Source organism: Haplochromis burtoni, unplaced genomic scaffold (assembly GCF_018398535.1).
Source record: "Haplochromis burtoni strain Fernald_Lab_line unplaced genomic scaffold, NCSU_Asbu1 Contig_85, whole genome shotgun sequence".
Classification (NCBI taxonomy): Eukaryota; Metazoa; Chordata; class Actinopteri; order Cichliformes; family Cichlidae; genus Haplochromis; species Haplochromis burtoni.
Window position 1 is genome coordinate 2,081,328 of NW_024582446.1, and position 27,003 is coordinate 2,108,330.

General features: G+C 40.5%; 4 protein-coding genes and 1 long non-coding RNA gene across 8 annotated transcripts in view; 3 read left to right on the forward strand and 2 right to left on the reverse strand.

Annotated features, from left to right (window-relative positions):
• sash1b (SAM and SH3 domain containing 1b) overlaps positions 1–14,746 on the forward strand; it is a 61,220-nt gene extending 46,474 nt beyond the window's left edge. For all 3 annotated transcript variants that reach the window (XM_005926118.3, XM_005926119.3, XM_042222426.1), the window contains 17 exons: positions 2,173–2,301; positions 2,798–2,848; positions 3,181–3,230; positions 5,545–5,585; positions 5,861–5,947; positions 6,067–6,179; positions 6,541–6,639; positions 7,652–7,784; positions 8,144–8,535; positions 9,135–9,209; positions 9,511–9,654; positions 9,758–9,890; positions 10,124–10,293; positions 10,381–10,587; positions 11,168–11,318; positions 11,828–11,959; positions 13,165–14,746. In XM_005926118.3, the coding sequence (XP_005926180.1) occupies positions 2,173–2,301; positions 2,798–2,848; positions 3,181–3,230; positions 5,545–5,585; positions 5,861–5,947; positions 6,067–6,179; positions 6,541–6,639; positions 7,652–7,784; positions 8,144–8,535; positions 9,135–9,209; positions 9,511–9,654; positions 9,758–9,890; positions 10,124–10,293; positions 10,381–10,587; positions 11,168–11,318; positions 11,828–11,959; positions 13,165–13,853 (2,796 nt within the window). In that variant the 3' untranslated portion in view covers positions 13,854–14,746. The remainder of the gene's footprint in view (positions 1–2,172; positions 2,302–2,797; positions 2,849–3,180; positions 3,231–5,544; positions 5,586–5,860; positions 5,948–6,066; positions 6,180–6,540; positions 6,640–7,651; positions 7,785–8,143; positions 8,536–9,134; positions 9,210–9,510; positions 9,655–9,757; positions 9,891–10,123; positions 10,294–10,380; positions 10,588–11,167; positions 11,319–11,827; positions 11,960–13,164) is intronic.
• ddo (D-aspartate oxidase) lies at positions 14,373–19,912 on the reverse strand. Of its 2 annotated transcripts, XM_005926108.3 has the most exons (6): positions 19,422–19,912; positions 19,198–19,303; positions 16,040–16,227; positions 15,815–15,923; positions 15,548–15,724; positions 14,373–15,423 (listed from the first exon to the last, which is right to left on the reverse strand). In XM_005926108.3, coding segments are annotated over exons 2-6 (1,035 nt in total). In that variant the 5' UTR covers positions 19,200–19,303; positions 19,422–19,912; the 3' UTR covers positions 14,373–14,864. The 2 variants fall into 2 exon arrangements, with proteins under 2 accessions (XP_005926170.1, XP_005926169.1); XM_005926107.2 differs by lacking the exon at positions 19,198–19,303.
• A 26-nt stretch (positions 19,913–19,938) lies between these two features.
• Positions 19,939–21,212, forward strand: LOC121814804 (zinc finger and BTB domain-containing protein 24-like). Its single transcript, XM_042222427.1, has 2 exons — positions 19,939–20,752; positions 21,031–21,212. The coding sequence occupies exons 1-2, from the start codon at positions 19,939–19,941 to the stop codon at positions 21,210–21,212; spliced, it is 996 nt and encodes a 331-aa protein (XP_042078361.1).
• Positions 21,213–24,057: 2,845 nt separating this feature from the next.
• On the reverse strand, positions 24,058–24,604 carry LOC121814805. Its single transcript, XR_006054579.1, has 3 exons — positions 24,490–24,604; positions 24,266–24,371; positions 24,058–24,176 (listed from the first exon to the last, which is right to left on the reverse strand). It is a non-coding gene; the product is annotated as an uncharacterized LOC121814805 (long non-coding RNA).
• A 402-nt stretch (positions 24,605–25,006) lies between these two features.
• Positions 25,007–27,003, forward strand: part of LOC102304661 (zinc finger and BTB domain-containing protein 24) — a 4,967-nt gene continuing 2,970 nt past the window's right edge. The window contains exons 1-2 of the mRNA XM_005926106.3: positions 25,007–25,820; positions 26,099–26,266. Of these exons, the coding sequence (XP_005926168.1) occupies positions 25,007–25,820; positions 26,099–26,266 (982 nt within the window). The remainder of the gene's footprint in view (positions 25,821–26,098; positions 26,267–27,003) is intronic.

Sequence of the window (27,003 nt, forward strand, 5' to 3'; positions counted from 1 at the left end):
CCTCGCTTTCCTTGTATTTGTTCACACGTATATTTTTTTTCTCCATCCCTTAGTTACTTAGTCACCCCACCCCCCATATAGACCACAAACTGTGTCTCGGAATGAGCCTTTCAGGATTGCAGCTGGTTGCAATGTCAAAACCTGATAAGCACAAACGACCACAACCCCCCTGCTGGTAAACAGTTCCCTGGGTATCACAGACCCACCCTCTTTAATTCCAAATGTGGAGCCAAAGTCTCCCATTGTTATTTATTTGCCAGTGTTTTCTTCTAACTATAAAATGTCCAAGTCATGAGAAAAGAAATGCAAATCACGTTATTGGCTCAAAGAGCAGACACAACAGACTTGCTTTATTACTAGTATTTCAGGAACTGAAGCTGCAATCGATTATTTTTATTTTTGTCAGCGAGCAGTAAATGCATCAACATTTACAGCTCATTGACTGAAAGTAAAACCTGTTGTCCCTTACAACTCTTTTTTTTTTTTTCCCTTAGGCACTTGAAAAAAGGTGATCCGATTTCTTTAAGTTTTCTCGTTCCTCTTCTTCTTACCTACACAAACACACTGCTTTAATCCTGGTTTCTATAACCATGCCATTGTTTTAGAGAATCACCATTTAAATAACATAAAAACAAGTTTAGCTATAATTACAAATAAATAATCAGTGAGAGAGAAATTTCGGAGTGATGCCTAGACAAGTTCAGGGTTGCAATGCATGTGTAATGTGTCTGTAATATATATTGTGTCGTCCAGGTCGTCTGATAGATTCCCCTAATTGAATGTGCTCCCTCAACAACCTGTGAAGTATCCTGAGTTGAAAATACACCGTCTGTGGACCTGTGAGACATGAATTAACTTGTTAGAAAGAACTGTAGGCACGGTTACAGGCAAGTCCACAAAGAAATATCACCTCACTCTGCAGTTTTCCCGTGAGACTACAGAGAATCTTATTGTTTACTTTCACCACTCTCACACCATCACTTCCTAGACATCACAGGCAGGCAGCTGTCTTCATTGAGAAACTTCTATAAAGTTACTGGACGCTTCCTGCTTAGCACCTCGCAGACAGAGTTGGCAACAAGCTGGGAACATGGTGGAGACTAGTAACGAGTCTCCACCCAAATAAAAGACAGAAACCGAGCTTAAAGCAGAATGCATGAGGATTTACACTCCCCAGGTGGGAAGAAACACCATTTCAAATGAATGCTAATGTTGCCCCGTGTCTGCTAGACCTATGTGACTCTAACAAGCTTAAAGGGTGATATGATAATGTTGTAGTGTTTTTAGCGTGTCTCCAAATGTTAAAGGCAAACAAAAACCATCACAATTTGGTTTTTTTGTTTTGTTTTGTTTTGGTTTTTTTTGGTTTAGTGATCCTCTATCACAGGTGTTATATGAATTTTTTTGTGAAAGAGGGAAGGTTGTTTTGTGAGCAGAAAGCTTATATGGGTTGGTCATGATAACAAACATTAACAGTATTTTTTGAGAGTTACTTTAAATTCTTCTGATTTAAAACTTCCTGTTTAGATCTAGAATCATTTCCATGAAAAGAAAATTCCCACAATGTGTTAATTCCTGATCCCAAGGGTCACTGAAGCACAAAGCTCAGCACAGATTCTGTGATTTATTATCTTCCCACACAACAAGAGGCACACAGCATCCAGCTTTTACAATTGAAGGAAACCAAAAAGGGGGTTACATCCAGGAGAACGAGCTGTGTGTCAGGGCAAAGACTCACGATCCCACTGAGTGATTCTGCTTCTCCTGATTTACGGAAGACTGAACCGTGGCCTCTTAAGTCAAGTCCCGATGACTGTGAGAGCAGAGTGAGTGTTGCAGTTGCGTCACACGCTGCCTCTTCTGGCCTTGAGGTCAGGTCTGAGGGCTGAGGAGGTGGGATGGGGTCACCGGGCAGGAAGATGATAAGCTGGTGCAAACAGAGTTGGTATTGCAGCCGAGTGTCTTTGATGCGTTATCTTATGCCCTGGTGCTTTATCTCAGTGGTTCCTGGCTGTTTATGTTAGGGGTGTCAGTGCTAAACTTTCAAACAATGGCTTCATGTTTACAGTGGTTGCCTGCTGTTCAGTATCTTGGTCAACCCTCACCGGGTGTCGCTTTCCTCTCCTGATCTGTGCTCGTATCTGAGTGCCAGTGTGAATCCCTCTCTTGCAGGATGGCACGGTGGGGAACCTAGATGACCTGGCTCAGGAGTACTCTCAGTATTACGGCACCTCCCTCAGTGACGTATGCGAAAGGATGGAGGAGCTACGGAAACGCAAAGTAGTGCAAGATGCAGAGATGGTAAATTGTCTTTTTCTTGTCCGTTAAGATCAGGGTTTAAGATTTAGTGTGGAACTATTGAGAAATGTATATTAGTGCATTCGTATCCATTAGTCAGCTGTTTATTCACTCTGAACTTAGCCCAGCTGTTTTCAGGCCTCATGCAAGCAGAAGGGGACAAAATCCGCCTACCTGCACTTTTTAAAAGTCACGTTACCACATTGTATTTTTGCTTATGTAAGTTAGCGGCTCTACAATAAATAGATCCCTTATTGATTTTCTCATCTTGCATGAAAGTGAGTAAGCATATTTTCTCACATGCAGAGCTGTCCCTGAGGTTGGGTCTTCACTGCAACTTGTTTTTAGTTTCTGATTCTGACTTTTGGTTTTTTACCTTAGGTTAACCTTTTGACTGAGTCACCTTTTGGGTGATTCAGTCAAATGAAAATTTTGTCTGTTCTTATGTTATGATGACACTATGATTTACTCCTCCACTTCCCGTGTATGTGTGTTTCAGGGAACGATTGACTCAGTGGCCACATCAGTGCAGCTGCGCTCACAGATCCAGGTGAGTGTCCAGCTCTGAGCGTGTCAGACCCCGGCAACTTCCTTTTCCGTGTGTCAGCAGACAGGCTGATAAGAGGCAGAGGAATTGGCTAGTCATGATTTATCCCGAGTCAGTGTACTAGGCCACAAAGTAACATCCGAGTGACTGCCGGGAAAAGAACTGGCCTTGACACTGTTCTTGGAAGTAGATCCTAAAACATGATGACGTATGACAAGTTATATATGGAAGTTTTTAGGTTTGGTGAATGTCTGGACTTTGATCCAGCTGAGTAGAAAAAGATTTGCCATTCCCTGTATATATGTATATTTAACATGTGTTTTTCATCTCCTTAGGAATCTCTAGGACTCAGCAGCACCATGTCGACTCCAGAGACCGAAAGAAGGTAAAAAGAATATATAAATATATAAAAATAACCCTATACATGAGTATAGCACAGCTTCTCTGACTTTGGGAAGTATTGTGGGGAAGTATCGAGGAAAAGATGATTTAAATTTAAAGTCCATGACTTCTGGAAGCTGCACTGCTATGACTCTTCCTGTATGATCTCCACCGCCCCGTGGACACGTGCATTTCCTGTTTCCTGGTGTCACATTTATGAAGTATTTCTGTGTAACCTCTAAACTTCCTTCCTTCCTTTCATTGTTTCTTTGGAAACATTTTGAAGATTAGTCACGTTTTGTCATTGGAAAGCTGAATAAGATCGAATAATTTATATGACGAGTAATGAGAAAGCGACATATTGATTTTATTAGATTTGTTTGTGCAGATGTAAAAGTTTCCTGAAAGTTGAGTAATAGCTGTTCTCGTTTTTCAGGATTTAATTATCATTGCAAAGAGGACTGTTTTATTCAGAACCTGGACGGGGATGGAACTGTGTAATTCCTGTTAGAACGGGATTAGCAGGAATCCTACTCTGCCCCCTAGTGGGATCACTCCATAGGAATTTCATGAATGCGACAATCAGCAAAATTAGGGCTCCTTTTGGGAAACAAGCATGTTTCTTTTACACTTTTTAAAAATGATTTCATTGATATCTTTTTAAAGTTCACAATCAAGGCACGGTCCTCTCATAATGCTTTCTTTCTCACAGTGCATGAGGAGTCTTTATGCTATTTCCTGTGGTAAATGGGAGCATTTAATAACATCTGCACAAAATAGTTGGAGCTTATCTTCAATATGTAATGTGCAAAAGTATTGAGCCACCAATTATTTCTTTATGTTTTGCTTTCAACAAGACAGACTTTCCTGTAATTTTTGAAGGTGTTTTTACAGAACTTACTGAAGTCTCATTAGAAATGGTCTCAGTAGGGTGGCTGTCAAGAAGCCATTATTAAGGAATGGAATATGAGCTTTGAGCGGTGCCAAATTACACAAGGACTGAACACATAATCAGTGGCAAGTGGTGTTATGAAGTGAGACACAGTAGAGAGACTGTCACCTTTTTAATCTGCATTTCAGCCAGTGATGTTGAAGACCTTTGTTCATGATTCCTTCAACTTTGAGAAGAAGTTTCATTTTTTTTTAGACTAATAATGATCACAAGCGCACTGCCAATACTGTAAAAGCATACCTGGATAGAAAAACGCACAATGGAACACATATCAGGACCTCAACTACTCAACAAGCAGCGTGGGATCATCTTGAAAGGCCAGCCAACATCCAGAGAAGAGCTGTCAATGTCCTTTAAGAACCACTGAGAACTATTTCTGAAGACTAGTTAAAGAGATTACAAGAAGGCTCACCTGAGAGAGTTCAGGCTTTTGAAGAATAAAGGTGGTCACACCAAATATCAGCTTTAAAGCTGAGTGGAATTGTACATACATCCATTCTCTTCTGCTAATCCAATTCAGAGTTGCAGAGGGCTGGAGACGACCCCAGCTACTATAGGGCGAGAAGCGGGGTTCATACTGCACAGGTTGCCAGCCTGACACAGGCCTAAATAACCTCTGTTCAGTTGCTGCACCCATTTCCCAATTTTCCTAGCAAAATATAAAGAAAGTTGAGAAGCATAAGACTTTTGCACAGTACCTGCGTACTCTGGATACAGTAACCTTAAACCAGGCTGACACACAACTAATACAAATCAATAACAAAACAAACAAAGCAGTTAGCATTTAAAATATTACTAAGCAACTCTATAATCAGGAATAAACCCATGACTTCCGATTTAAAAGCATAAACTTGATCTGGCTTCAAAGTGAATGACCACAAACAAGCGTGAACAGAGAGAGGCTGTGAGAAAGACGGACACAAACAAACAGTCCAGAGAGATGAAGAGAGAGGCAGAAAGAGAGAGTGAACGTGTGCAGGGAATGCAGAGGCCACGTTGGTGCCGCCGCTGCTGCAAAACCCCAAACGGACAAGAACAGGGCTCCATTGTTCCAGAGATGGACGCAGAGCACTGATCGGTGTTCATCGGCCAAGAGCGAGCCAGTCTGTTTGATTTGCCTCTAATGTGATGCTAGTGTCTTGAGGCACAGTGTGTTTTTTGTTTGTTTTTTTTTATTTCAGTTTATTTTAATTTAATTTTTTTTTAAATCTGAAGTTGAGTTGTTAGGGGAAATGGTGGGATAGCAGTAAAAAAGATGAAGAAAATAACTTTGGACAGCAGGTAGTGTCGTGTTCTTTAGTTTGATGTTTGTTTGTTTTTTATTCGAGCTTTTCTGATTAACTGAATATTTTTTGTTCATTTTTAGGTTTCCTGTTCACAAATCCAGCTCGGACGATGGATCAGGAGGTAAGTCCAAACTTGACTGGTGTATTTTGTTTTCATTTTTTATTCTATATTAAATAAATATGAGTTTTCACATGTTCATTTACACACTTAATCTTTCCTAATCACCACTAAGATTTGTTCATTTATTTCTTCTGGAGAAATGGAAGGAATTCTTTCCCTTACCATACTACTTTATTGTTTACCTGTTTATCAATTTGGGGTGATTATACTTTGAATCTGTTTTGTTGTTGTGTTTTTTAATTTCTCCTGTGCTAAAATTGGTTTATATGTAATAGGAAAATGGGATGGAAAACGAAAGAGCAAGTCTTTTTGGCAAAGTTTCAAGAAGTCCCAGAAGGGTGTCGTTCGTCAGATCTCAAAAGGTACCTCAAATAAACACGAAAAAAATGCTTTTGGTTTTTTTGACATTAAGAATTTTTCTTAAATTTCGTTGTGTTTCGTCGTGTTCCTTAATGTAAGGTGTCATTGCTAATTTTTGCAGGTGATGATGTTGGGTTTGTGGCCAGTGAAGTTACGATGAGTGATGAGGAGCGAATTCAGCTGATGATGATGGTGAAGGAAAACATGATCTCCATAGAGGAAGCCCTGGCACGGGTAGGATGTTCTGCATCCCAGAGAAACTCAACCTTAGATTATCCAGCTGCTGTGTTACTTTGACCTTGTGGGGGGGGAAACACACATTTTTATGGATAAACTACAAGAAAGTCTTATCATATTGTCGGAAACTTTGTATCCATGCATCACAAAAAAAAAGTCCTGGCACGATTTAATCTTATGCAGATATATGGTCAAACTAGGGTTTAATCTGCACAGTGAATATCATGCAATTTTTATAATTCATCATAAAATACTACATACTACATTTTCCAGGATTACTTCCTCTTTGACTGATTGGCTCCTCGTTATAGACTCTAAATCTACATCATTAACTAACAGGCTCATTCTTTTTTTGCAGCTGAAGGAGTTTGAAATACAAAACAGACAGACATACAAGGCTGATCTCACAGAGTCCACTGATCCCTCCAGTACCCCAAATGAGTCGTTCAGCTGTAACGTAAGTCTCTAAGGGCATCTTATTTGCTTTTTAATGCTGAATCGCTACTTCAGACAGTGTGTTGTGCATGAGGACCTCCGATTTACCCGTGCCAACGCTGCTGAGGCGTTGACAGTGCCGTTTTCTTTTTCGCTCTGTCCCGATGATGAACCAGGGCCCCTCTAAAGCCCTGCAGCTCAGGGTCCTTTCCCAACTGCAGGGCATTGGACGAGCTTCTATTCATTGCTGTCAAAGCCCTAACCCCCTATTGTGCTGTGGTGAGCGGGTGGATTCAGCACAGGGCTCTGTTATGCAGGCTGCAGCTCTATTATGCGTGGGTGGGGTGATTAGGGGGCTCAGGTTCAGGGCACATTTTTCACATTAGTCTGCATGGCCTGACTGTTTCTCTTTACTATATGTATCAATCTCACTCTTCTCTTTTTTTGTATTTATGTGACCTTTGTAAAATAAAAATCCTTCCTTCTAACTCTGAACTTCTATTGTATATTTCAAGCTGCTAATCAGCTTTCATTTGGTCTCACGATGTCTGTTCTGAGAGATGCATGCCGCTGATGTTTTGGTCAGCAGATAGTGCTCAGCATGCATGACCCAAGACTGCAAATGCACCACTGACATTTTCAGATAATGGTTAAGGTGATTTCCAAGCAGATAGCTATTTAATTTTCTGTACATAGAAGGCTTTTTTTAGTCTGCTGTGACCCACTGTGTATGTGTTAGCTCTCTGCACGGGGCCCCAGTGTCATCACTGTGGTTTCCTACCACATATATTTATATTAAGCTACAAGCTTCTACAACAGATAGTTGCAAAGCATCCACAGCAAGTACGCTGATGAGTTACTAGAAATGAGAGTAATTAAGATAGCTCACAGTTTTAGGCTTGCACACTGTAGTATACAAAAAGCAAAAGTGTTGCATAATATCTTCTGACCTACTGAGAATATTAGGCCTCAGAGCCAAAGTGTTGTTACAGAGGTTGTCTATTAATACAGTTCTTAATATTCTTTTCCATCAGCCCTGCGACCTGTCAGACAACGAACAAGAGGAATCTGTCACATTCAGGAGGCTCCACAAGCTGGTCAACTCAACCCGGAAAACGAAGAAGAAGCTGATCAGGATTGATGAGTCTAAGAGGCCTGGAGCAGAGGGTACTAAAACTACTCTCAGATAGTATCTAATGTGGTAGAGGAAGCAGTGTGGCACACCGCGGTGCTGAATGTGGCATTTATGCGGCATATTTATAGCATGTTTTTACTTTTCCCCTGCTTTAAATAATGCTCAAAAACCACAATCTGACAAGTTTCCAAAGATAAAAGTATCAAATACAGTTTTATTGGCAGATTGGAAAAGCTCTCTGAAGCAGTAGATGCTGTAACAATCTTATTTCTTTAGTATTGACCATGAATGGCTCACAAATTGCAGCTATTATCAAATAATTAATAAATGCAGTTGCTGATTTTATTAGATTTGTTAATAAACTCTCTTCTGTTCTCTTTTTACCCACCAGAGAGCCTGAATGCAGATGGCCTTCCCTGTGGAGATGCCAGCATCTCTCTATATTCAGGTTTGCAGAGGAAACCTTTAGTCTGTCCAGTGGACTCCCTGGCTTCAACCCTGCAGGAGCAACTCTCCTATAACAGAGACCCGGACAGCCTGACCACCTCACCGTCATCCAGCAGTGTGGACACCTGCAGTAGCCAAAAGACCTTCCAGACCTTGAGCAAGTCTAGTGGTAGCCCTATTCACCAGGAGACCAACATAGCAGGGGAGGTGCGGGAGCCAGGCGAAGGCTCTTCCTTTTCTGAAACAGAGGGCTGCAGTGAGGAACCCAAAATTGCACGCTCGGTGACCGATGGCGCGCTGCGTCACCCGGTCCTCAACCCACTCAGTCACCACGGGGTGAGTACACAGGCGCATTTAAATAAAGACTGCAGTCTAGATTGTTTAGTAACGAATCCTTTCACCTCCATTGTTAGTGAGTTTGCACCATTGGTACCATTATTTAAGCGTCTCAATGAGGCAACAACAAACTGCCCATTTAAACTGGCCTTTTAGTTTGAAAGAGAGTCTGACTGGCTTAAAGGCACACTCACATAAAGTTCTAAATTCCTAAACACGTCACAGTTTGTACATAATAGCCTCATTTATTCTTATCTTCTTGTTGTCTTGTATTTGTACAGAAACTCGGGATTAATGCTTAACTAAGCAAGACTGGTGCCTATCAGTGGTACCATACACCATCACTGATCCTGGTTAAACGTAAACATAGTTGAAGTCTATTTAAGAATGAATAATAAGCAACCTCAGGAACTAACAAACCAATAGACGTGTACATTTTCCATAACACTGTCTTTTTATTTAGTCATTTCTCTATGTCAGCCTTATGTTGTTATTCTTGTGGCTTAAAAGCATAAATGGTGGGAAAAAAATTGCACCTGCAGCAGAAGACAGGCCGTGCTCTAAAATCTCATTTCTTGCTTTCTCTTGTTTTTTCACAGAGAGCTTCTAGCTTTGGAGGATTCGACCTGACCAACCGCTCAGTGACTGCAGTCAGCCCTGAGAACGATAACACTGTATGTGGCACTAAATGTGACCTGAATTAAAGTCAACTTTATTGTCTGTAATATGTAGAGAATATACGCAGTATTGTGTAGCCCACTGTGTGCAACAAGAATGGATCAAAAACAATGAAATTAAATAGAGAGCCATAAAAATTTGTGACACAGATATGAAAGTAAATGTGAAGTACACAAGATTTATTAAAATATATAAGCTGTGCAAGGAATCCTAAAGCCATCTAAATAAATATGAATTATAAGTTTAACCTGATTTACTTATTTCCATCCTCTTTACTTCTCTGTGTTTGTAAATTAGATAAAAACTGGAGACGGGGATTTGAGAGATGGCGTTAAATTCCCACCAACACCTCGTATCTCTCTGGGTAAAAAAGTCAAGTCTGTGAGAGAGACGATGCGCAAACACATTTCCAAGCGATACCATAGTTCTCTCTCTGAGCAGGTATGTTTTTAGAAGCATTTATGTGTGTTATCATTGTAAAGTATGGGTGTGAGGATTGTTAAGCAAGTGTAATAAATGTTTTTTTTGTCCTTATATCTTCCAGTCAAGTCCAGATCGCTCTTCCAGCTGCCCTCACTCGCCTCAGATAGACTCGGACTCTTTGGAGAAGCCCAAACTGAAGCCAGGAGGGTCCGTGGAAAGCCTGAGGAGTTCTCTCAGCGGACAAAGTTCCATGAGTATGTCTGTGTGTCGTGTATATTTTAATAACTCTCAGTATTTGTTTAAACTTGATGTTTGATGTTTATCGCTTTTGAAGTAGTCTAAACATTCTGATCTCGCTGTATTCATCTGTGGTTAAAAAAAACTAACTCCTGAAGTAAAGAAGAACATTTATAATATTTGTCAGATACTAACAGACCCATGATAACTTGTGGTCTTGATGTGGCATCTTCTTTTCTGATTCGTGCAGGTGGTCAGACGGTGGGCACCACCGACTCCTCCAACAGCAACAGAGAGAGTGTGAAGTCTGAGGACGGAGAGGAAGACGAGCTGCCTTACCGTGGACCCTTCTGTGGACGTGCTCTGGTTCACACAGATTTCACTCCAAGTCCCTATGACACAGACTCCCTAAAGCTGAAGGTAGGCTATGTTATATTGCTCACTACTTAGATATGAGCTCGTACTGAAAAACAAAAAAACTCAAGCTCAGCTTATCTCGATTCGCAGAGCGGAGACATCATCGAAATCATTAGTAAGCCTCCGATGGGTACGTGGATGGGGATGCTCAACGGTAAAGTCGGAACCTTCAAGTTCATTTATGTGGATGTTCTGAACGAAGAGGAGGTGAAGCCCAAGAAAACACGCAGGAGGAGAAAGGCCCGGCAACCCAAACCCACCTCTGTGGAGGAACTGCTTGATCGCATCAACCTCAAAGTAAAGAAAGGCGTACATTTGTGATTAAAAGCAGTGACTAAAATACTTGCATGTGATTGGCTTTAGCTCTATTTAAAGGAACAGTTTGACATTCAGGGGAAGTACACTTACTTGCTTTCTTTTTGAGAGTTGATAACAGCAACCACCTTCAAATCTGTACAGACTAATATTATTCCCCCACCTCCTCACTAGTAAGGTGTTACATACTGTTTGTTAAATCAATGGGGAAATAAAGTGCAAAAGCAACTAGTTATATGTAAGTATATAAGTGATAGTTATATATTAAGAGTTTTAACATGTTAGTGAGATTTGCCTTTATTTTGTATGATGCTTCCCTCTCCTCTCAGTCTTAAGCTTCACCTTACTCACAGCAGGCCAATAGGAGTATTTTCTAAAATGTCAAACTTACAAATTTTACCTGTAGCTTAAATAGATTATTTTTCATTTTCATCTGTGTTGGGAAATTTTAAAATTAAGCTAACTTCATATTTGTTTTGCAAGACGTGCATGCTCAAATGGCATCCCTCTTACATATGTTAATGGATCTGTTTGTGCACCTTTTATTATCGCCTTTCTACAGGAGCACCTGCCCACCTTTCTTTTTAACGGTTACGAGGATCTAGACACATTTAAGTTGCTAGAGGAGGAGGACCTGGACGAACTCAACATCACAGACTCGCAACACAGAGCCGTGTTGCTCACCGCTGTGGAGCTGCTGCAAGAATATGATGGTGGGTCAGACAAACAATAGAAAGTCTCGCTCTATCATAGAAACGTCCTCAATCCAAGGGCCACATTTCAAATTAGAATATTTGAGGGTTTAGATGTACAGATCGGTATCTAAATACTGTCTGCAGTAGACACACACTCCGAGTTTGGTTTCAGCTTCTGTAGACATTTTTTCTGTTGTTGCTGCATCTCATGGTTTAATAGTTAAATTTTGAAGAATAAATGAACAAATCCTGCATAATCCTCTTTAACTCAAATAGCCACAGTAATTTGCAAAATTTTACCATTTAATTCATGTATGGCTTGAAACTAGCAACTGGGATCATAACATCGGGAAATTGTTTGAGGTCACAAAGTAAAGAGACTGAGGGGCATTTTTTCTTCTAACAAAGTCTGAGTAGTTGCCCCCTGCTGGCCATCGGAAAGAATGCATGTTTAGACTTGGAAGTCACAGTTTTGCACGACTTTCTTTTGACTGTCATGCCCCTGGTGGCGGCGTTGTGCATTGCAGGAAGCAGCGACCCAGAGCGAAGCGGTCAGTCTGAAAGCTCACAGGAGAAGCTGCTGCCGGACAGGCGTGGCCTCTTGGGAGACTCCCCGCGAGACTCTGGCTGCTACGAGAGTAATGAGAACCTGGAGAACGGTAATGACAGCCTGACCCGCCTGTGAACACTGTACGCTTCTTCAGCCCTCCTCTGCCTCATCCCTGTCTAGAAAGACTCTCCAGCTCAAGCATTCCAATCCACCAGATTCCGTTTCCATGCTCTTCTGGAAAGACTCTGCTGTCGTCGCATTTACTTCTAGCGCTTCATGTTAGTTTTTTTTCTTCCCTCAAGCATCGTCATACTTTTTTCTGTTTCTGCATCACTGAATCAAACTGTTTTGCGGTCACGTGTCTGTCCAGCGCTTCTGAAAGTTGGCATCACTTGCCTTCTCAACATAATACAGAGGACAGGTAACAAGGGACTAGCAAATTTACTTACTTGATGTTGAGCTGAGCAGTGACATTTTTCAGGCCTTGGAAGAAGCTGCGTGCAGAGCAGATCTACAAATAGATCCGCAGTGTTGACTTGTGTGGTGGTTTTTGCATTTGCTGAAAGTGGTGGCTGTTGTGTGATGAGTGTTTAAACAAGCTTTAGGTCTACTTACATTAAAAACAGTACATTTTTGCAGTAAGTGCTCGCTTTATTCACAGCTGTATCATGCTTACAGTGGTTTTCTCTTTAGACTTAAGTCTACAAACTGTCGAAATGCAAAGAGCTGTGCTTTCTGAATGTCACGTGATTGGACTAAGATGTCAGATCAGCCTCACCTTAAAGTGTATTTCCTTTAAGATTCTGATGTTTGTGTGTATATATATAATTTTTTTTAGTCCAGTAAAATGTTGCACAATATTTTATCACGTGCCTGAAGACTGCATATTGCAGCAGAATTAAAATATTTACTTAACAGTGTGTTTAAAATAAGGCATTTTGTATCATTGTAAATGCACAAAAATGCAGAGGGCTTAGGGCTACTTTAAAATGTTTAACCAACTTCTCATTGAAGTGTGGCATGTTTGGGCCCTGAAGTCTCAGCATTTTCTGAAGTGTGCTTCTGTCGTGGTTGAGTGTGAGGAATAAATCGCTCCATGCTTTACCACAACTGACTGCTTGCTGCTTTTCTTTTACCCATCGTTCATTTTAGTGCACATTTAGCTGCTTGTTTTGACTTTTTTCTCTTTGGTGTCATTTCAAAGTAGACACTTTCCAAGACTCCCTGCTCTGCTGCTGTTGTGTTTAACCCAGATACATGTCACAACTGCCTGGCAGCTGTATGATCTGCGCACACTCCACTTGTTTATTTCAGGAAGGGGCAAAAAGACACGCTCGACCATCAGCAGATCTTCATCTGGCTTTGAGTCCAGCCACCTCCCATCCCCAGAGTACCCTGTCCTCCCCCTGCCCCTCGCCTCCATCCAGTCCAGCAAGTCTTCATCCCACAGTAAACCCAGATGCTTCCCCCATGTCCATCCTAACCTCCCAAAGCGCGGTTTGAGCTCAATAAAAGGTTGTATTCAGAGCAGATCCTTTGCTAGGAGCCACAGCTGCATGGAGCTAAGAAGAAACGCAGCACAGACTCCGCTACGCCGCTGCTTCTCCATGACGATTCTCCACAAAGATCAGAAGAGAAGACTCCTCCTCCGCCCTAAAGACTTAAATCTGTACATAAAGAGCACAAAAAACCCACTGACAGTCGTGCGTCCATCCTCCCACGCTTTATGTAGGACATCATACACTGCTGCATGTACCAGCACAGCAACACAGCAAGCACGCCCAGAGCCGCCACCCACAGCTCCACCCAAAAGGTCCAGCGACCATGTAGCTGCACCTTCCTTATTAAACCCAGAGCGAGAGCCCTTACCGACAGTAATGCCCGACAGAGAGCACATCTTTCTAGGAGAAAGGAAGGGTGCTTCAGTTTCAGCCACTTCTGAAGCTTGTCGGCTGAAACGAAAAGAACTTAGAAGTAAATCTGGCGGTGGAGCCGGTTTCTAACAAGGTCTGTACAGTAAGTGCAGTACAGAAAGGTGTCTTTACAGCTGTTGATTTCTGGTTTTCAGCTAAATGGAAATTCTGAAAATCTAACCACAGGTTTTCAAAGAAAATATAACAGTGTAAACTTGACATCTAAAGTGGAAACGTGAAGGTCTGTGCTTACGCTGTTAAACCACATTCATATCGCTACTGACCCCCTCGGTCACAGTTTCAGTGATCTCCATTCAGCTGAATCTGGTTCGTCTCTGCAGTGGAGCTGTGCAGAGTCCAACAGTTACACAAGCAGCAGCGCTCGCTCAGAGTTGTCATTTTTCAACACAAAGCATTCATGAATAATTTACTCCTTCTGGGTTCACTGTAATGGAACGTTTTCAAACTGTTAATATGAACTGAGTGTTTTGTTGTTGTTGTGTGTATGTATATATATAAATATAGAATATAATAATGACAGCTGGCCTATACAGACAATTTGGCCCCAGATGGCAAAGTACGGGCGCAAACTAGAAAAGCAATAAGCAGTTTCTTTTTCAGGGTTTATTGACACAATGTTTATATTATATTAGGAACACCCCAATCAAAACATCTGCTGTGAAAGGAACCTAAAATTATTAACAGGCAATCAGCTTTTATGATAACAAAATGAATGTTTCCAGACAATGCAAAAACATCTCCACTGAAATAGTGATACAGAAAATGTTCTTATGTATTATAAGCATAAAAATAACAACAGTAAATGCTTTTTTTTTTTTCTTAAATCTGATGTTTTTACAGTACTGTTACAGAAAGATGTAATGATGATAATGATGTAATATCCTGAAAACTTATTAACAATTAGTTAAATTAAAACTCCACCAGTGTTAAATTAAATTATTAAATAATTATATTTCCATAAATCATGTTTCTTATAGTCTTTTTTTATGTAAAATCTACTCTAAATCTACTAAGTGTTCTGTCTGTGCTTAGCTTAGGGTGTGTTAGTAGCCCTGAGTAGAAGTGGGATGTAGAATGTGTTCACAGTTTAGGCTGTGGGGCCATTTCATGAAGGGACTGTTTGACCAGCCCCAGTGTGTCCAGAGCAGTACCCCAGGCGAGGGTAACTCCCCAACCCCCATGGCCATAGTTGTGGACCACAGGCACCGGCCGGCCCTGCAGCTCCACCACTTCCCTCTCCACCCTTGGGTTCTTCCTGCTAGGCCTCAGGCCGACCCACTCGCTAAGAATTTTGGCTTTGTTGAGTGACGGCTCCAACCTACTACAGCGCTCCAGGATGCCCTTAGTGTCTCTGTCGTCCACCTGCAGCCGCCAGTCTCCTTCTTGCCTCGTCCCACCTATAGTGACACTGCGTATGCCGGGGTAGATGTACGTCGTCCCATCTCCATCTCTAATGAAGTGCTGCACCCAGGGGGCCTCCACTTTGAGGACCTGGCCTCTGACAGGGTACACTTGTGTGTCTCCCACCAATGCTTTGGAGCCGAGACCAGAGCAGTTGACAATGATATCAAAGCTGTTACTCAATTCTTGAAGATTGTTGACTTTCCTCTGTTCCACTTGACCTCCAGCTTTTCTGAACCTTTAGAGAAGAATTTATGATGTTAACATGACGAACTTTAAATTAAGTAGAGTTCATTTGTAATTAAAAGCTTGTGGATATAATAGTATGACGTGATAAAAGAAGTTTAATGTAGGGGATGAACCTCTTCTCGAGCCATGGCAGGTAGGTGGAGCATTCGCATTTTAAGGTGGTGAAAGCCTGACCAAACTTGTGATCTGGGAAGCGTTTCAGTTCAACATCAGTCATGAGTCGAAAGCCGATCACAAACTCTGACCAGAATGGTTTTTTAACTGCTGGAACCTCTTTAAAAATTTGCCAGCTGCAAGAAATTAGTAGAGAAATCAGTTGTTCGACAATGGATCGGGCTAAGTACTCAACTTTTACAGCATCGTATACAAGTAATTGCTACCCAGAGCTCAGCATTACTCCAGCTTCTGGTGCACATTGAGACTGAGCAATGGCCAACAGGTGATCAAAGCTGTCCTTGAACCAGTGTTTTTGTCTTTGCAAGGGAATATCTGATGGAGAAAGGCATCATGTAAAGCAAATGTGCACTGCGTTTTTATTTTTATATACATTGCATAATGTGGTGCAGCTGTAGTGTAAATCTCTGAGACAGATCCTGTTTTCTTACCTGGAAATTGTGCAGCAAACAAAATCCCAGCAGCTCCGTCACTTGTTGTGTTTGGGCTGAATTTGTCAGCCATCAAAGTAACAGAGCAGAAAGGTAGAGCTTCAACAATGCACACAGCAGTGGAGAATCCAATCACGCCAGCTCCAACAACCACAACCCTGACGCTTTTCATCATGGCAGCTCTGCACCTCAAACGACAAGAGAATTTTACTAAATGCCAAATAACCTTTGTTATGACTCCCTTTTAAAAGTTACTCAACGACAAATTGTCCATTACGAAACAGTCATTGTAAGAGCAGTGTACATGCAGTTATCCATAAAACAAAGGCTACTGGTGTACCAAATGTCCAAGTCTTGCATTTGCTGTAGCTGTTTAAAATATAACAGTTCTGATTGTCCTTTTAGGGTTATATACAAGAACAAAGCACCCTGTATGTGCAGCAATGTCCTCTGCTGAACCTGAGACTTTCACTTCTAGCGAGCCTGAACAACTTCGCAAGAAGTTGCAAAATCATTTTGTTAATTTCATTATTTAGTGTTTGTTTCAAAGACTTTGTTGTTAATATTGCCTTAGGAGACCTCAAAAACTCACGGTGCCTCAATCCTGCCTTTTACAAATAAATAAAAAGCAACTCTTACAAAACAGAGCTCTCTTTCTCACAGGCTCTCAAACACCCTGACATTTCTTAGAGTGCATTAAGGATTACTGATTAGTATTACTGATACTAATTATGATACATTTCTATGACTAAAGCTCTTGAAGATGAACAGCCAAATAGTGAACAATATATATAATTACACAATGTTTTAATTACTGCATTGTCACATAAGAGATACATGTGTATGTGTGTGCTTTTCTGGGGTCTGAAAAGTTCCAAATTCACCATTTAAAGAACTACTTGCAGACTTGCCCTCTGCACAGACCCAGCAGGTCAGGGTGGAACAGGAAGCTGAGAATAAAGGCACAGAAATGGCTAAAGAGGGGGTTGTTCTCCCCAGAAAGGTTTGGAGGGAATTGATGAATTGATGGTGGAATAAAAAGGGGGTCCACCAGCCAAACTTCAGTTAACAGGCTCTCCTCATTAATTTCTTTTTCACAATGCATAAATGTGTATTCTAGTTATTGCTGCAGCTGAAACTGTCTTACAGATTGTGGAAGTATATTTATTAAATGAATCATCTGTATTTTTCTTAGAATTATCACACAATAATTCAGTTATATATCTAGCTGCAAGTTGTAGCAACCATACAAAAATCCACTCCCAACTGCTTTGTTGGAAAGGTACGAATAGCTTAGACATTAGTGAAATATAGCTGATATGATGTTGGAAAATATATTCTATTTTCGTTATGCATTTCAAAATAAAAACTTGCTTTTGAAATTTATTTTTTATTAGAAGAAAGTTCGCTTAATATGGAAGTATAATCTAAACTAAATACATGTTGTATGGCTCACTTTAAAAACAAAGTCCCATTGACATTAAAAAAAAAATCCCTAGACCTACCCGAGAAGAGCAGAAATCGCAACAAATATAGCAGCACAGTTCTGTCAAAGTGTGTCGATATTAAATATGAATGCGCAACTTTGAATGGCTCTCCAGAGTGCAAACTAACAACTAATGAAATAAAGCACGTGGCAGTGCGTTGTAAGGAATCGAAAATGTCTATACAGATAAATAAGCCTTATACACACCGAAAGCTCGACAATCCAAATGTATCCACCCACCTAAAATAAAACTGTCTCCTCCTTCCCCCGCACAGAAAATGTCCCCAGAGACCGACAACAGGTGCTGTGTGTTTCTGTTTTTCTCTCTGGAACGTGCACTTCCTGAATCAAATTTCATTAGCTATGATAGTGGGACTTTTAAAATAACTAAAACTGAGTTATTAAAATAAAATAATTTCCCATAATGCCACCTATTTAACAATTTAAACAAACCTTTATTAACCTAGAAGAAAGGGTTGATCGACGGGGAAAAGTGCGACCCTCAGGGGTCGGCGGCTCGGCGTGGATCTCGTCAGAACCTCACATCTCGCGATAGGTGGCTCATATCGCGCTCTGGTCCGTCCAGCGAGCGAAGGTAAGGTCCTAAAAGCTGACTACTTCAAATTAAACCGCAGTTTATACGTCCAAGTCCTGTCACCAGACCGAAAATTATTAGTTAACTTCTTTTGAAAGCTTTATTTCGGTCGCATTCTTCGCCATTTCTGCTTCTCGTGCCCCCGCTTTCAAGACAGCGGCGGTGCATTGTTTGCTTTGAGACAATTAGCTTGCTTGCTAACATCCATTCGTCTGTAAACATTATTTAAGCTGAATGTCAGTGAACTCTGCATGAACGTGATGAACAGTGCAAAATATCTGTAAGATGTATGAGGTGAATGTAAATACCAGTATGGGTTCAATTTTGATTTTGAAAACATGAGGATAAAACAACAACCAACATTATAGACAGTTTTTTATTATACTTCTATTATTTATTTTATTGTAATATGAAGAATATTTGTTAGTTTAGCAGGACTGATCACTACAGATTAATCAGCTCTGTAATACAAATTCATTCTAGATCTATAATACCAAATGTATGCTTACACGACAGACTCGTATTTGGACAGTCCAACCATGTCTGGTGTCCTAAATGTGACAAATTCCTGAAAAACTGTTAGTAATATTTGTCCTACATTTTTACAGACTGAACATTTACTAATGGATAAACGGATAATGTAGATTCCTCTGGTCATGTATGAGTAAGTAGTAATAGCAGTGGTAATACGAAAAATATCATATATTTATGTAGCCTGGGAAATGGTTAGCCACACAGGACACAATTACTGGCGTTCTTAATGTGCAGAATTGTCAATGACGACTGAATAAACCAAAGTAAAGGTCCTTTGACCTTTACTTTTGTCAAACAGTGGCCATATGGACTTGTACTGAACATCTACAGCACGAGAGGTAACGTGGCAAAGTAACAGAATAACCGATTAAACAAAGATGCGCCAATACAATACGAGGAATAAAAGAAATGAAATGAAATACAAAACACAAAAATACGGCAGTGGCCTCTGTCTGTGCAGAACAAAATACAACGAACTAAATCACACAAGGCTCCTTTAAAAAAAAATGTGGAAGTGTTACATACATGTTTATAAACACTTACATTCCACAGAAATCTCAGCTCACTTGCAATACTGGAGCACACAGACGATCTCGCAACTTATCCCTTGCATGGAGAAAATGGCCGCTCCACGCTGCACATACAGGTCCTTTGCATCATACATTTAAGAAATACATCATCTTGTTAAAATACTGACGTTTTGCCACTGCACTACAATTATAACAATATGTTTCAATGAGTTATGTGCATATTTAACAATTCCTTACCAACAATTTAACTCCTTCACAACATTCCCGTTCCACATCCACAACAAAAAGAAAAGTAAACAGGAAGTCCCAAGATGCATTTCTTGTTAAGTTTTTTTTTTGGAAAACTGCAGTTAACCCTTAAGCCTATAGCACAAGCAATACCATTAAATTACCCAATAACATTCTTGTCTTACCATACATGGAAACAAAGAAACAACATTTTAAGACCCCTTTTTGAACCTTAAATGGATATTTGGTTAACTGAAATGGAAAATATTATTATTAATTTACTACTCGGCTACATTAAAAAAAAACGCACTGAACCTCTGATATAAGCCAAACATATATACTGCTGAGGTCAGAAGTTTACATATATTCGTATCATAATGGGCATAAATGTCTTCTTTAAAAGCCCAAAATCACATGACCTTCATGCCCATGATGAGTTCATATAAACTTTTAAACTAACTGTACACTCATTTTGTTTTCATATGTTTTCATTTAAGGGACAGATGTGGTTGTTTTTGCGGCAAAGATGTCTCAAAAATCAACCAGTCCACCTTCATCGCTTATGGCTCACCTTCATTCAGAGTCACATAAACAGAGCATCCTGAGCAAATTCAACAAGCTCAGGAAAAGTGACCTGCTGTGTGACATTACTCTTGTCGTGGAGGATGTGCAGTTCAAGGCCCACAAAGCCCTGCTGGCAGCAAGCAGTGAGTACTTCTCCGTCATGTTCACAGCAGAAGATCAGATCCATCGGTCCACCCACCGGCTGGACGGTATGGCACCAAACATGTTTGCAGCAGTGCTGGAGTTCATCTACAGCGCCCAGGTGTCTGTGGAGGAGAGCGCCACAGAGCAGCTCCTGGCCACAGCTCATCGAATGGAAGTCGGTGACCTTGTCAAAGTGCTCACTGACCTAACTCGCTCTGCAGCAGGGGTCAAATGCAATGATGCTCAAGCAAACAAAGCTGAAGATGCAGAGCTGGTGAAGCGCAAAAGAGGGCGGCCGAGGAAAGCTGTAGGTGCACCTGTGACAGAGCTGGTGGGGAGAAGAGAACCATGTGAGAGTTCAGAGGACCGACAGGCAGAAGATAATCCAAAAACTGAGTCTCAGCCTAGAAATGAGGACCCTGAAGAACACCAAAACCGGCAGAGCAAACGCAAAATCAACCCACCGGTAAAATATAAGGGCTACAAAGTGGGCAATAACACAGCAGGACACAAGGAGCCTGGGAAGAGGGGCAGGAAAAGGAAATACCCTGACACTGAGGCACGATGTGAGGACTGTGGAAAAGTCTTCAAAAGCCACCTGTTTTTAAAGATTCACCAGCGCACTCATACAGGTAATTACACTCTGATTTAAAGAGAGGTCAGAATGGAGGTTTAATACAAATTTGGCCTTTTTTTCTAGAGTTTTTGGACATCGTTTAAAAAAAGGACTTCATTCCCTCAACTGTAATAAAAATAAATGTTTTAACTTTTCAAATGTTGTGCTGAAAAAAAATAATAAAATGAAAAATAGAAACGCATAGAAAGTACAGATGACTACAACTGACGAGAGTTTAGCAGTCACTAATCACATCCGCACCTGTAAAAGTACAACTACTTTCTTTAACTCCAGGTGAGAAGCCTTTCCACTGCATGGTGTGCGGGAAGAGTTTTACCCAGAAGCACACTCTGCTGGCTCACCAGCGCATGCACACTGGAGAAAAGCCATTTGTTTGTACCGTCTGCTCCAAAGCGCTTTCCACCAAACACTCCCTGCAAGAGCACATGAACCTCCATGAAGGTAGGACCCAATGAACTGACTTCTCAGTTTCTCATGTTTGATAAGTAGTAACTTTGTTTACAAGTAATTTCCAGAAATCCTCATAATTTCCTGAAAGTGATCTTTCCAACAAAATTGATCTACAGTCTGATTTGAGAAATGTAGAAAGTGTTAGTTGTTGCAGTGATTACGTCAGACCTACTATTCTTAGTTTCAGCTGTATTTTTTTAAATTCGAACAGAGTAGCTTTCAGGATGGCATACGACCCTCCTCATCAGCTTTTTCTTCTGATTGGCTACTTCATTTAAACTTTATCTATATAACGCCTCAAGGCGCTTTATATTGTAAGGTAAAAAGAAATGAACACATTCAGCCGGTACTGAAAGGCTATGTTTCACCAATAGAATGCAAAGCCAAAGCAAATCAGGCACTCCTTAAAGCACCGTCTGACGAGCTGTTCACTGCATTGTGCAGATTGAAGTCCTGGATGTAGCCCAAAAGATTAACACTACACGAACAAGCAGATATAGAACAGATAACAGACCATCAAACCACATTCCAGTGTCTGGACTTGATTCCTAGAAATGAATCGTTATCCACCGTTTGAAAATACTTTCGATTCAGTGCAAGGGATGTAAACCAGGAACAAATCTTATGCAAACGGTGCTGTACAGTTGTCTTCATTGCAAAGCAACACAGCTAACATATTTAGCCCCTAAAAATGCACAGTGGCAATTAGAGCAGGGCGATATGGCCAAAAATATTTATCACGATATATATTTGAAAATTTGCAATAACGATATAACTGACGATATAATTGATGCGAGACAAAATACAACTCCACAACATTACTAGCGCAAAAAGACAACCTTCCATTTATTAAAAAGCTGAGATAAAGGCACAGAAATGGCTAAAGAGGGGGTTGTTCTCCCCAGAAAGGTTTGGAGGGAATTGATGAATTGATGGTGGAATGAAAAGGGGGTCCACCAGCCAAACTTCAGTTAACAGGCTCTCCTCATTAATTTCTTTTTCACAATGCATAAATGTGTATTCTAGTTATTGCTGCAGCTGAAACTGTCTTACAGATTGTGGAAGTATATTTATTAAATGAATCATCTGTATTTTTCTTAGAATTATCACACAATAATTCAGTTATATATCTAGCTGCAAGTTGTAGCAACCATACAAAAATCCACTCCCAACTGCTTTGTTGGAAAGGTACGAATAGCTTAGACATTAGTGAAATATAGCTGATATGATGTTGGAAAATATATTCTATTTTCGTTATGCATTTCAAAATAAAAACTTTCTTTTGAAATTTATTTTTTATTAGAAGAAAGTTCGCTTAATATGGAAGTATAATCTAAACTAAATACATGTTGTATGGCTCACTTTAAAAACAAAGTCCATTGACATTAAAAAAAAAATCCCTAGACCTACCCGAGAAGAGCAGAAATCGCAACAAATATAGCAGCACAGTTCTGTCAAAGTGTGTCGATATTAAATATGAATGCGCAACTTTGAATGGCTCTCCAGAGTGCAAACTAACAACTAATGAAATAAAGCACGTGGCAGTGCGTTGTAAGGAATCGAAAATGTCTATACAGATAAATAAGCCTTATACACACCGAAAGCTCGACAATCCAAATGTATCCACCCACCTAAAATAAAACTGTCTCCTTCTTCCCCCGCACAGAAAATGTCCCCAGAGACCTACAACAGGTGCTGTGTGTTTCTGTTTTTCTCTCTGGAACGTGCACTTCCTGAATCAAATTTCATTAGCTATGATAGTGGGACTTTTAAAATAACTAAAACTGAGTTATTAAAATAAAATAATTTCCCATAATGCCACCTATTTAACAATTTAAACAAACCTTTATTAACCTAGAAGAAAGGGTTGATCGACGGGGAAAAGTGCGACCCTCAGGGGTCGGCGGCTCGGCGTGGATCTCGTCAGAACCTCACATCTCGCGATAGGTGGCTCATATCGCGCTCTGGTCCGTCCAGCGAGCGAAGGTAAGGTCCTAAAAGCTGACTACTTCAAATTAAACCGCAGTTAATACGTCCAAGTCCTGTCACCAGACCGAAAATTATTAGTTAACTTCTTTTGAAAGCTTTATTTCGGTCGCATTCTTCGCCATTTCTGCTTCTCGTGCCCCCGCTTTCAAGACAGCGGCGGTGCATTGTTTGCTTTGAGACAATTAGCTTGCTTGCTAACATCCATTCGTCTGTAAACATTATTTAAGCTGAATGTCAGTGAACTCTGCATGAACGTGATGAACAGTGCAAAATATCTGTAAGATGTATGAGGTGAATGTAAATACCAGTATGGGTTCAATTTTGATTTTGAAAACATGAGGATAAAACAACAACCAACATTATAGACAGTTTATTATACTTCTATTATTTATTTTATTGTAATATGAAGAATATTTGTTAGTTTAGCAGGACTGATCACTACAGATTAATCAGCTCTGTAATACAAATTCATTCTAGATCTATAATACCAAATGTATGCTTACACGACAGACTCGTATTTGGACAGTCCAACCATGTCTGGTGTCCTAAATGTGACAAATTCCTGAAAAACTGTTAGTAATATTTGTCCTACATTTTTACAGACTGAACATTTACTAATGGATAAACGGATAATGTAGATTCCTCTGGTCATGTATGAGTAAGTAGTAATAGCAGTGGTAATACGAAAAAGATCATATATTTATGTAGCCTGGGAAATGGTTAGCCACACAGGACACAATTACTGGCGTTCTTAATGTGCAGTTATTGTCAATGACGACTGAATAAACCAAATAAATGGTCCTTTGACCTTTACTTTTGTCAAACAGCGGCCATATGGACTTGTACTGAACATCACAGCACGAGAGGTAACGTGGCAAAGTAACAGAATAACCGATTAAACAAAGATGCGCCAATACAATACGAGGAATAAAAGAAATGAAATGAAATACAAAACACAAAAATACGGCAGTGGCCTCTGTCTGTGCAGAACAAAATACAAAGAACTAAATCACACAAGGCTCCTTTAAAAAAATGTGGAAGTGTTACATACATTTTTATAAACACTTACATTCCACAGAAATCTCAGCTCACTTGCAATACTGGAGCACACAGACGATCTCGCAACTTATCCCTTGCATGGAGAAAATGGCCGCTCCACGCTGCACATACAGGTCCTTTGCATCATACATTTAAGAAATACATCATCTTGTTAAAATACTGACGTTTTGCCACTGCACTACAATTATAACAATATGTTTCAATGAGTTATGTGCATATTTAACAATTCCTTACCAACAATTTAACTCCTTCACAACATTCCCGTTCCACATCCACAACAAAAAGAAAAGTAAACAGGAAGTCCCAAGATGCATTTCTTGTTAAGTTTTTTTTGGAAAACTGCAGTTAACCCTTAAGGCACTATAGCACAAGCAATACCATTAAATTACCCAATAACATTCTTGTCTTACCATACATGGAAACAAAGAAACAACATTTTAAGACCCCTTTTTGAACCTTAAATGGATATTTGGTTAACTGAAATGGAAAATATTATTATTAATTTACTACTCGGCTACATTAAAAAAAAACGCACTGAACCTCTGATATAAGCCAAACATATATACTGCTGAGGTCAGAAGTTTACATATATTCGTATCATAATGGGCATAAATGTCTTCTTTAAAAGCCCAAAATCACATGACCTTCATGCCCATGATGAGTTCATATAAACTTTTAAACTAACTGTACACTCATTTTGTTTTCATACGTTTTCATTTAAGGGACAGATGTGGTTGTTTTTGCGGCAAAGATGTCTCAAAAATCAACCAGTCCACCTTCATCGCTTATGGCTCACCTTCATTCAGAGTCACATAAACAGAGCATCCTGAGCAAATTCAACAAGCTCAGGAAAAGTGACCTGCTGTGTGACATTACTCTTGTCGTGGAGGATGTGCAGTTCAAGGCCCACAAAGCCCTGCTGGCAGCAAGCAGTGAGTACTTCTCCGTCATGTTCACAGCAGAAGATCAGATCCATCGGTCCACCCACCGGCTGGACGGTATGGCACCAAACATGTTTGCAGCAGTGCTGGAGTTCATCTACAGCGCCCAGGTGTCTGTGGAGGAGAGCGCCACAGAGCAGCTCCTGGCCACAGCTCATCGAATGGAAGTCGGTGACCTTGTCAAAGTGCTCACTGACCTAACTCGCTCTGCAGCAGGGGTCAAATGCAATGATGCTCAAGCAAACAAAGCTGAAGATGCAGAGCTGGTGAAGCGCAAAAGAGGGCGGCCGAGGAAAGCTGTAGGTGCACCTGTGACAGAGCTGGTGGGGAGAAGAGAACCATGTGAGAGTTCAGAGGACCGACAGGCAGAAGATAATCCAAAAACTGAGTCTCAGCCTAGAAATGAGGACCCTGAAGAACACCAAAACCGGCAGAGCAAACGCAAAATCAACCCACCGGTAAAATATAAGGGCTACAAAGTGGGCAATAACACAGCAGGACACAAGGAGCCTGGGAAGAGGGGCAGGAAAAGGAAATACCCTGACACTGAGGCACGATGTGAGGACTGTGGAAAAGTCTTCAAAAGCCACCTGTTTTTAAAGATTCACCAGCGCACTCATACAGGTAATTACACTCTGATTTAAAGAGAGGTCAGAATGGAGGTTTAATACAAATTTGGCCTTTTTTTCTAGAGTTTTTGGACATCGTTTAAAAAAAGGACTTCATTCCCTCAACTGTAATAAAAATAAATGTTTTAACTTTTCAAATGTTGTGCTGAAAAAAAATAATAAAATGAAAAATAGAAACTCATAGAAAGTACAGATGACTACAACTGACGAGAGTTTAGCAGTCACTAATCACATCCGCACCTGTAAAAGTACAACTACTTTCTTTAACTCCAGGTGAGAAGCCTTTCCACTGCATGGTGTGCGGGAAGAGTTTTACCCAGAAGCACACTCTGCTGGCTCACCAGCGCATGCACACTGGAGAAAAGCCATTTGTTTGTACCGTCTGCTCCAAAGCGCTTTCCACCAAACACTCCCTGCAAGAGCACATGAACCTCCATGAAGGTAGGACCCAATGAACTGACTTCTCAGTTTCTCATGTTTGATAAGTAGTAACTTTGTTTACAAGTAATTTCCAGAAATCCTCATAATTTCCTGAAAGTGATCTTTCCAACAAAATTGATCTACAGTCTGATTTGAGAAATGTAGAAAGTGTTAGTTGTTGCAGTGATTACGTCAGACCTACTATTCTTAGTTTCAGCTGTATTTTTTTAAATTCGAACAGAGTAGCTTTCAGGATGGCATACGACCCTCCTCACCAGCTTTTTCTTCTGATTGGCTACTTCATTTAAACTTTATCTATATAACGCCTCAAGGCGCTTTATATTGTAAGGTAAAAAGAAATGAACACATTCAGCCGGTACTGAAAGGCTATGTTTCACCAATAGAATGCAAAGCCAAAGCAAATCAGGCACTCCTTAAAGCACCGTCTGACGAGCTGTTCACTGCATTGTGCAGATTGAAGTCCTGGATGTAGCCCAAAAGATTAACACTACACGAACAAGCAGATATAGAACAGATAACAGACCATCAAACCACATTCCAGTGTCTGGACTTGATTCCTAGAAATGGATAGTTATCCATTTCCAGTTATCCACTTTCGATTCAGTGCAAGGGATGTAAACCAGGAACAAATCTTATGCAAACGGTGCTGTACAGTTGTCTTCATTGCAAAGCAACACAGCTAACATATTTAGCCCCTAAAAATGCAACAGTGGCAATAACTGTGCTGTATGCAAAAG